The sequence below is a fragment of the Anopheles moucheti genome, chromosome 2, assembly GCF_943734755.1.
Source record: "Anopheles moucheti chromosome 2, idAnoMoucSN_F20_07, whole genome shotgun sequence".
Taxonomy (NCBI): domain Eukaryota; kingdom Metazoa; phylum Arthropoda; class Insecta; order Diptera; family Culicidae; genus Anopheles; species Anopheles moucheti.
In genome coordinates, this window is record NC_069140.1 from 35,568,784 (window position 1) to 35,579,348 (window position 10,565).

At 49.6% G+C, this 10,565-nt stretch overlaps 1 protein-coding gene across 2 annotated transcripts; it reads right to left on the reverse strand.

The window, feature by feature from the left end:
- Nucleotides 1-254: 254 nt before the first annotated feature.
- LOC128310901 (remodeling and spacing factor 1) lies at nt 255-9,174 on the reverse strand. Of its 2 annotated transcripts, XM_053047650.1 has the most exons (8): nt 8,653-9,174; nt 8,346-8,530; nt 8,080-8,276; nt 6,148-8,000; nt 2,094-6,068; nt 1,841-2,021; nt 1,326-1,588; nt 255-1,237 (listed from the first exon to the last, which is right to left on the reverse strand). In XM_053047650.1, exons 1-8 carry the CDS (start codon nt 8,792-8,794, stop codon nt 690-692), a joined length of 7,344 nt encoding a protein of 2,447 aa, XP_052903610.1. In that variant the 5' UTR covers nt 8,795-9,174; the 3' UTR covers nt 255-689. The 2 variants fall into 2 exon arrangements, with proteins under 2 accessions (XP_052903610.1, XP_052903611.1); XM_053047651.1 differs by lacking the exons at nt 8,080-8,276; nt 8,346-8,530; nt 8,653-9,174 and having other exon boundaries at nt 1,326-1,585; nt 6,148-7,974.
- Between the last annotated feature and the right edge of the window lie 1,391 nt (nt 9,175-10,565).

The window sequence follows — 10,565 nt, forward strand, 5'->3', positions numbered from 1 at the left end:
CAACCGAGTTGAAGAAAAATCACACAGTACTACACCGAATGCAAAGGCAACACAGACTAACCGGAAAAATTAATGAAAGAAAATAGCACCCTGGCCATGGTGGTCAACAGAAAGGCAAGGAGTACTATACTACAAGGCATAGCCAACCAGGATTTGAATTTCTGAAACTCAAAATTAACGAATTCGTCTACAGGATAGCAAAACCGGCGTTCTTTATCCTACAATAAAATGACACAATAAACAGCGAGACCTTGTTTCCACTAATTCAATAGCATTCGCTTGACAAAAAAATGCGCGCCCACGCTAAATGTGGACACGTCCTTTTTCGAGCGTCTGTGAGTATATCTTTATTTTTCTTATTATAAACAAATATATCTGCATCTAGCAATCTCCCCCACACCGCACCGTATTATAAACATCGGCCAACCGATTAAAACGGAACGCTACGTATAATGGAACGTAAGTAAAAGGGTGGCACGCGTGCCTGACGGGTTCGGGTATTTAAAGTGGCCGTTCTTTTCTGACGGTGTACGGGAGTGCACCTATAAGTTAAGCATTTTGTTCGCAGGAAAAGGATCGGGTAGGGAGAGCATAGTGAGAGATGGGGATTGGCTGGAGGTATTGTTTGATTGCGTGGATTAATTAAAAATTACATTTCACACAAATGTGACTTTTTGTCATTAAATAGATTACGAATCTAAATCATCTTGCTGAGAACTGAAATAGCTTACTAATTCGCCGAAAACGCTGGTACTCGTGCTAGACGAGGAGGCAGGCGTACTAGTGTTTCCGGTGGGCGGCACCAACGAAGGTGCCACCGTTCCGGCCCCAGACGCTCCCGTGGAATCACCCGTAGGAGATGCTGGAGATGAGGCCGACGATGGATGATTTTCCACCGGCACTGAAGAGGACGATGAAGCTGCATGGGCCGGTGGTGGTGGACCAGCACCATGTGACCGCTCAACGCTCGGACCATCGTCACCACCAGCCGACGATGCGGCTGGTGAAGGGGTTGCGCTGCTGTGATGGTGATGCGGATGATGCGGCTGGTGATGTGGGTTTTCGCTGGCCGGTTTCAGTACGTGCGGAAACTCGAGCGGCTGCAGTGTGGTAAATGTGGTAGGAGACAGGGCACTGGTGCGATGAAGCTCACCGATCGTTGGAGGCGGCCTCAGATGACCTGCCCGATCCAACACATTGTAGTACGGGTTGTAGTGATGATTTCCTGGATTATATTCTGTGGATAAGAGTTGGGATTAGTGCTCGTTCAGGCAGAGTGCTGAAGTGCTACGAGTCGGAGTATCTGTATGTCCGTGTTTACAAACCATGGTAATGTTCCAGCGATCCAACAGGAGGTGGACCCACCATCATACCAGACGCTGGCGTTGGACCAGCGGTTGTTTTCGGCTTACTACTCGCCGATGGTGGTGGTTTCCAACCGCCATTGTATGCTGCCGGATCGCCAAACACCGTCGGCGGTGCTGCACCACTGATGGCCGCAATTCGCTGCAGGCTGCTGCTGCCGGAAGAAAGAATACTGCTAGGCAAGGGACCGAGACGATGTGCAAACAGCGGGTTTTCCGATCTGCTGGAAGCAATATCATGAAATCAGTATTAGTATAGGTACAATCACTTCAACACAATTAATGTTGTGTCTATTAATTAATGCATCTTTTAAGAGAAATCATTCTTATGGATCATTAGTAACGAATCAAATGAATCATGAATCGATTCTCTAAAGATTCAAACTTCATTCATCGATTTCATGATTCATTCAGACTACTGATATCTCGATAAGATTCGCCCAACACTAAAAGAGAAAAGAATAGGAAATTCTTACAAATACGACAGGTGTGCTACGGACGAAGGAACCGACAAAGGTGGTTCGTTGACGTGCATTCCAGCACCAGCACTGCCACCGCCAGCGTCAGCGGTTGTTCGGGAATGTACTTTAATTGCTAACTCCTGTGCTGCCGCAGCGGCCGCAGCAGCAGCAGCAATGGCCGATGCGCTTTGTTGAACTGAAAATGGTCGCAAACAAAGACAATTACAATTAGTTATGCGCAAAACAAAGTAATTTTAATACGACTTACATGAATTATGGCTGGTGGTGACCGGCGGTAGTGATGGTCGCATTCCTATCGGTGGACCCGCTGTCGACGAAGAAGGCATCGTCGGCGGTGGTGGTAATCGTGCCGCCACGTGACCGTGATGCAGTGATGGATGTTGGGGCGGTGGCCTCTGATGCTGCTCCTGATGGGCCGCGGTAGGAACAGATGGTTGATCTGGTGGTGCTGCTCCCTTACGCTTCAGATCCTCCCGGAGGGGCGTAATCTTCTTTCGTCGACCTGGACGTCGCTCGGAACTTGGTGTTGTTGGAGACGGGGTCGCACCGATAGGCATTCTTGGAATTGGGCCGGCTGTCGTCGGTGATGCTGGAGGTGGAGTATGCGCCATACCCGGTGGTCCGGCTACACCAGCACCGATGCTAGCGGCTGACACAACAGCAGCTGCAATGCCAGCATTATTGCTTACCACACCAGACCCAGGTACGGGTTTCGTGCGCAAACCGTGCGATGGGTGAGGCACATGTCCCAGCATATTCGGAGGCATCGATAATCCACCCGGTGGCAAGCGATGCCCGGAATGGTGTGGTGGTAACGGAATACCCTTTGCCAACGATAGCGGAACACTACCGCCCAGCCCCATCATCAGATGCGACAGTTCCGGTTTATGGTGTGGTCCAACGGGCAGCTGATGGTGACCACCGGGTGGAAGTGAATGTGGTGGTCCTCCACGCATAAGTACCTCCGGTCGACCGGTAGGATGTGATTCTTTCAGTAACGGAGGTGGAGGCAACGTCGGACCAGTTTGTAGCGCATTTGCTAGTATCGTGCTACCACCGCCGGCGCCAGAAACGATCGGTGACATTATGGTGGAAGTTGGTATACCCGTCGGTTTGAGTAAGGCCTTGATAGGGCTCTGCAACGCTGGATAGGGATGGGGGGGCGTTGCTGAGGAGGAAGCCAAATTTACCGGTAAAGGCAACGGCGGAGGCAGTTGGTCCTTTCGCGCCACGGTTGGCGGTTCAATAGGACGACCACCTTTTTGCTGCTGCTGAAGTAGGAACTCTTCCGGATCGAGCGACTTATGTCGTCCTTTGGAAGGAGGTGGTGGTACAGGGGGAAGCAATTCTGCCGGTGACGTCGTAGCCCCAGCCGTCGGTTTCAGCTGATGGTGGGCGAAATCTTCCTCTTCCATGATCTTGGCCAGCGCTTCATCATCCATTTCGTCGTCCGGATCGAAATCTTCCGGCAACTCATCGTCAAAATCAACCACCGAGTCAACGGTCGAGATGCGCGCCGTATTACCGCTGGTGCTTTTCAGGAAGTCAATGTCCAATATCCGTGCACTCTCAATCACCTGCATTGGCACATCTGAGAGCGAATCCTTCGAAGCTTCCTTCGAACCAGAACGGCCCACCAGCTGGTCGATCTTGGACGTGGCCAGCTCCTTCGCTTTCGCGGCATTATTCTCTGCCAACATCCGCTTGATTTCTTCCTGACGACGGATAAATTTTTCCCTTTCCTCTGGCGGTGTGTCGGGTCGCTGCACACCCGGCCGTATACCATCGTCCGAGCTCTCAAAGTCCTCATCGACGATGTAATGTATTTTTTTGCCCCGCGTCTTGCGATCCGTCTTCTTTTCTCCCGCCCGTCCCGAATCGGGACTCGATCTGGAGGATGTCTTTTTACTTTGCTTCTTTCGACCGGGCATCGTTTTACCACCCTTACCACCTTCGTCTCGATCACTCTCGCTCTCGTCACTTGATTCAATCGATGGTTTCGGGCGCGCTTCGGTCTTCTTTGGCCGGTCCAGATGTTTTCCACCACCGGCCGACACCTTCGGTTTCGATTTCGCTCCCTTGGACTTTTTCTTCCGCCGCCAGTCGCCCTCTGTGCTGGGAGCGCTGCTGCTACTGCTGCCGCTACTTTTGCTGCTGCGACTACTTTCCGTCTCCGTGTCACTGCACAGATCATCACTATCGTAATCCTCACTGTCCTCATCATCGTCGTCATCCAGATCCAGCTCCTCATCGCTATCGTCGAGAACCCGATTTTTGCGTGACTTTTTCGCCTTTGCACGTCGCATTTCTTCCTCCAACTCATCCGAATCGTCCGAGTTTTCCACTATTCGGCGGCGTTTGCTGGCCGCCGCACGACTACTAGGCTTCCGCATTCGGTTGTTGCGACCACGACCCGTTTCCAACGAGCTTTCGCTATCCCCAGACATGGAATTATCGTCCTCCTCATCCTCATCTTCATCCTCTTCCTCATCGTCCTCCGATCCGCTTGCTTCTCCACGGAAATCCTCGTCCGAATCGTCTTCGTCGTCCTCCTCGGAACTGAGTTCGATCTTGCAGAGCTTTTTCTTCTTTTTCTTGGGTTTCTTTGAAACTGCGGAGACTGATCGGTTATTGGTAGCAGGCGCAGGTTTACGCTCCTGCCGCACTACTGCACCTTCTCCTTCTTCTTCCTCTCCACTATTTGTCCCTCGTGCTATTGCTTCACTCTCGTGCTGCTGCTCACGGTCTCCATTCAAACGGCCATCCTCCTCTCCACCATCGCCTTCATTATCCTGTTGAAGCGCCTTTTTTCGTGCTTGTTCTTCCCTTGTCGTTGCCTCTATGATGGTGCTAATGTCCTTGCCCTTGGAATATCCGTGTCCGTCGTCTTCATCATCCTCCTCCTCCTCCTCCATCATTTCGCTGCCGCGCATCTCACGTCGGATGGCCGAGTCGATCAGGTTATCGTACTCGTTAAACTTGTAGCTCACCCTTGCCGAAGCGCGACGTCGCAGCTTATAGATCGGAATATCGTCCGAATCAGTGCTGCTTTTGCTTTCGCTACCACTTCCACTCCGGTCGCTACTTCCACTCCCGTCCAACCCATCCGAGCTACTGTTGCCCGATCGAGACTGTGATCGTTTTCTCGGTGCACGCCTGTTACGATGCCTTCGCCGTCGACGATCTCGGGAAGATTCCTCCTCCGATCCCGATCGTGATCGACGACCTTCCGCATCGGCACGATCCAGCAAACGTTGCTGCTGCCGGGCTCGTCGCTGTGCTCGCAGTTGCTCCTCCCGCTCGTTTGCCAGCGCCTGTTCGGCCAGCTCAGCTTCCCGAGCCGTTTGTTCCTCCTCCTCGCGTCGCTTAGCTTCCGCTTCCAGCTTTGTCCGCAGCGCATCGTACAGCTCCAGCTTCGACTGTAACCGCTCGATCAGCTGCCGGTGTAAACACACCGGACAGAACCAGTCACCCTCGGGTATGGTGAACAGTACCGGTTTCAGACACGCACAGTGATAACCCTTATCACACGAATCGCACAACAGTATCCATTCGGGCTGATCCGTCTTTTTGCACTCCTGGCACGCATGATCCTCACTCCCATCGTCTTCTTCTTCTTCCTCCTCCTCTTCTTCCTCCTGTTCGCCACGCGTACGCCTTGCTTTTCGGGCAGTGCGTGCGCGTTTCAATGGCTGTGCCGGCGCTTCCGTCTCCAAGTCCGATTCGGGTGAAAACTCGTGATCCGACTTTAACACGTTGCTACGACGCACATCTTCCTCCGAGTGATACGGTTCGGCAAAATAATCTTCCGCCTCCGTTTCCGAGCTGCTTTCCGATGGTGATGCACTGTTCCAGGTCGATTGCTTCTTTGCTAGATTTTGGAGCTGCTGTGCCTGCTGATGAAGACTTCCCTTTTTCTTCTTTTTCTTTTTCTTCCTTCTGCGCCCATCCGCACCGACACCACCGTCCGAGCTACTATCGGAAGAATGTTCCGGCGAGGTACGTTCGGCTCGATAATCATCGTCCGATATCTTCATACCCAAATCCTTCTTCTTTTTAACCGCATCCGCTTTCATCTTTTTCAGCATCTGATCCTCGATTTCGCGCCGATTGGTTTCTTCCTTGATCTTCTGCATAGCGATACGGCGTGATTGCCTAACCGGTGGATTGTTTCCCCCATCCGACCCAGCATCGAGCACCATCGAAATATCAAGCCCATCAACTAGAAATACACAACAATAAGTAGAAGTATGTTAGGAGGAGAAGTCTTATTTTCAATAAAACGGAACCAATGTACTTACCCAGCCCATTCCGATGACGTCGCTTGCGTTTTGGAGGACTATCCCCTTCCAGTTCTTCTGGCTGGTGATCTTCGCTTTCATTCTTCACAGTAGGTTTTTCATTTGCAACACGATCATCTTCACTTTTGCTCTGCTCGATTTTCGTATGTGACTTCTCATCTGCATCGTCAGGTTCCTTCTGATCTTCTTTCTTCACTGGTTCACATTTCACCAAATCTTTTGTGACCACACATTTTAATCCCTGTTTGCTGTGAGGTGACTCTTCTCGATCTGCTTCCTTACTTTCCAGAGGCTCAGATTTGTTTTTCAATTCCTCCTTAGGTACCGCATCCGCAGCGGAAGGAACGGTATGGTCACCATTTTTATCAGGGTTTCCCCTCACCTTAGCATTTTCCAGAGGTTTCTCGCGTTCGTTTTCCACCTTAAAACTAGCATCCTTGCTAATCTCCTCATCCGTTTCCATCATCTGCAGTGTCGTTGCCGCCACGGACAAATCGAAAGCTTTTTTGGGCGTATTGCTTTTCCTTGAACCACGCCGCTTTTCTGCCGGCTTGTCCGACACTACCACCGGTTCGTCTGCTCCGGGAACCGTTGATTTTTCAATTCGTTTTCCACCACGCGAATTTGCCTTCTTATCCGATTCACTGCTACCTTGTTCACCTTTCGGGCCATGATCCTGCTCGACCATCGTCATTTCCTTCTCTTTGGTTGGTACTACCTTCCGCGATAAGTCTAGTTCCTCGTCATCACCATTTCCTTCCCTGTTTTGTGGCAATTCGGTTTCACCGTTACCGGTCTTAGACGATCCTATCGTACTGCAAGCATTCGCGTCCTCCTCCTTGGGATTAGTGGTTGCATTCGATTCCGATACCACCGTGGTAGTCGTTTCGATTTTCTTCGTATTACCCATATCGTTTTCACGGCCAGCACCCACACCAAAGATAAACATCACCGGTTCCTCAATGATCTCACTGAACATCGGCTCAATACCACTATTACAGTCGGCACCACTGCCCTCCCCTTTCACTACTAATGGAGGATCTTCGATTGATTCACTAACAGCTTCTTCCTTCAATGTCGTACCCGTTTTGTCAGCAAGCTTCTCCTCCGCCTCCATCGGTTCGTCATTCTCCGAGCGAGATTCTTTCGTATGCGTCAAAATTGCTACAGGTGTTTTTTCTGCCTCCGGCACAGCCACTTCGGACTGTTTTGAACCCGTTACAGGTTCTTCTTCCTTATCATTATCCTCTAAAACCTTTCCAGATTCATTTTGCTCCCCTTTAGCCAAGGGCACATCCGCTACTGAGTCCGTTTGCTTTTGTTTCGGTTCAACGATCAGCTCCGGTACTTCGTCGTCCACTTCCATTTTAACTGTTTCTGCAGTGTCTTTCGAACCCGTGTCACTTCCTGTTTCAGCCATCGGTTCATCTTTCTGCACTGCATCGGTGTCCCTCCTTTCGACGACCTCAGTCTTCATGTCTGACGGGTTTAAAACGTCATCTGCTTTACTCTCTTTATCGACATTTGCGAGCTTCAGTGGATCTTGTATCAATTGCTTAACCTCTAGCTCGCCGGTGGTGGATATATCCTGCTTAACTGGTTCTTTCTCGTCCTCCCCGGCCGGCGTTGGGTTGTCAAGTTGGTCGGGAGTTTTATACGTGCGGCGAGATATAATCAAACTAGGCGGCACGTCGGACGGCGCAGGAATTGAGGTATCGAGTTTCATTACTTCCGATTCGCTCATACTTCCCGCACTATCTTGCTCCTCATCTGCTGCATCTACAGCGGTCAGTGGTTCGATAGGGCGATTTTCCTTCAACATTTCGATCATGTTAACAAACTCTTGCCGATTGCTAGAAGTGTAGATAAAGAACGAATTTTTAATGTTGATATGTCCCATTACGGAAACGCGAATGGAACATGTCGCTTTACCTTGCCACCAGTGTCCAGGTTTCCATCTCCGGATCGGATTGATAAATCTGCAGATTGGCACTATCGTCCATGAAGTACCAGTAGCAGTTACCTTGCCGATCACGTCCTAACGGATCCAGCCGCAATTCGTTGGCTCCGGTCGTGTTAATTTGTGTTTTAAACTTTGTATTCAAATCGAACTGTCCTTCCAGCAGTGCCTAAAAATGTAACCATCGGTGGGTGATGTTAAGCAAAACATTCACCGGTCATTTGATCACCGAACATACCTTAAGCACCCGTAGCTTCACGGCTAGATTGGCCGTTTTGTAGCCAAATCGTTCGATTTCCCATGCGTCTTGGTGCGAGTACGAGTGGGCAAATTTGGCCAGTGCTAGCTCCCACCGGGCAGCCGGTACTTTTTTGTTTATCTTTCGCATCAGCTTGATATGCAGATCGACCAGCGCTTGTGGAACTGAAAGAGAGAGAAGGTTGTAGAGAGATAAAGCGAGAGGTAGAAACGAATGCATTACTTGCGTGACGGACAGGATTGGGGGTTTCTTTTTGTTTGTGCCAAACCATTGTCCATCCACTTACCAGCTTCACGGCTTTCGAGCATTAGCTTCAGTTCGGCTATATTCAGCTCGCCAACGTCCAGAAACGATCCGAACTGTTCCATAAACGAAAGAATGATGCCGAAATTCGCATCATTCTCGCAGGTGATCTGCGCTCCGGCCATTTTTGTTTGATGAAATGTTATTATTGTTTTCTTTTTTTCACAAACTGCATACACCCCGCATCCTTCCGCCCTCTTTCAAACCATCTTACTCTCTTCCAAACGAAGTAATCCGACAAAAATGCAACCGATGTCGAATGTTTAGGGATGAGTTGGGAGTGGGCAGAAACGAGGACGGCGTGACCCTCCCCCACCTCACGGGGAGGGGGGTGTAAGTTTTTCAAGAAAGATTCACGCCGACAAAGATGCCGTCGTCGCCGTGCGTTGCTTTCATGGTGGTTAAATTGTTCTTCCGTCACAGTATTGCGGGTGTATGGGTTTTCGACTTTTCCTCCACGGAATCTATAGAGGTCACCAGCGCAAAAACACCTTTGTGTGCGGCTACCAAGCTCGCGTTTGTATATTGCATCAAAAAAGGGCAAGCGTTCCTTGGTTTGGTTGATTCACACGGCCGCCTGCCGACGACTCCGACGGGGCATGCACAGGACGTCTTGTGTGTGACTTTCCTGCACGTACCAGACCGGGCACGATTTGTTCGTAACTTTCTGCAGCTTCCACTGGTCACACACCGATCCAGGGCCTCATCGCGAACCGTTTCCGAGGGTTGTGCGCGTGTAATTTTTCACTATTTTGAACCAAAGCACCGACCGACGAAGGAAAACAGAAGCATATTTTTGGGGAGACGAAGGTGTAATACAAATGACTCTCGCGCTGTCCCTTGCTAATGCCGTTTGGGTTGGCCCGCTATCTCGCTCACTCTTGTTGCATTTATACACGTTCGAGCGAAAAGCCGTCCGTTTCGATGGCTTCTCTCCACGCGAACGGACCGTTCACGCTAGATGACGCTGTTCATGTCGGGATCCCGGCGCACAAAGTTTGACAGTTCCGTTTAGCAGGCCGGCATTTTTGATGAACAATTGGTGGTTTATTGGGAATAAGTTCGTTTTTGTATATGAAGACAATATATTTTGAGAAATAATACAACTTAAGATCAGCAGCATTTAGTAGAAAAATTACCAACGAACGAAGCATCATGGTCGCGCATGAAAATTATATTAAGTTATGTTTACACAAACCTATCGTAACTGTCAAAAATGGAAACGCGTGAAATATTTCAGTGGCTTTTTTAATTTTTATTTCCGAAGTTGTTTAAGCTTTTACAAAAACATTTTGATGATTTATTACTAGTTTTGACGATTTCATTTACATTCCTTGATAGTGCTGTAAATAAAAGTCACTCACGTTTTATAGCCCTGCTAGGGCTTGGTAGGGGAGACTATGTACGGGACCTTGCCCTACTTAGAATTTGATCCCACACCGGCCATGTTTCGGAACTGTGAACTGTTCTATAGGCACCATCTTATGATGTTACATATTAACCCGGTATTTAAGATCCTGCGATCGTAAGCCTCTAACCGGTAATACTATTCCGCAAAGTGGCATATTCCCTATGTCTCTCACGCTATGCGATACTAAATTATTAGATTAAATTAGACCACAAGCTCCACAAACCTCAAGCGTTCGGTGACGTATCACGCATTAGTTGTGTTGGTATGAAACTCAACGAAAATGGTAAAAAACGCGTATTGGCTATCGATTCTGTTTGCTTAGCAATTCGCGTGCGATACACATCAGCTATCTTGCGCTATGGTCGTCGACGTGATGATGCCCGCCGTTCCCCGGTTCTATGGTAGATATGGAGCGGATGGACAAAATGTTGATAAGTACAACAAGCAATACCGTGTCGCCACCTGATATCGTCATTCCGCCAAAG

Coding starts and splice junctions, on each gene's coding strand:
- LOC128310901 (XM_053047650.1), bottom strand. CDS start 8,794: ATGGCCGGAGCGCAGATCACCTGCGAGAATGATGCGAATTTCGGCATC. Junction 8,531..8,652: donor GCTCGAAAGCCGTGAAGCTG/GTAAGTGGATGG, acceptor TCTCTCTTTCAG/TTCCACAAGCGCTGGTCGAT. Junction 2,022..2,093: donor CACCACCAGCCATAATTCAT/GTAAGTCGTATT, acceptor GACCATTTTCAG/TTCAACAAAGCGCATCGGCC.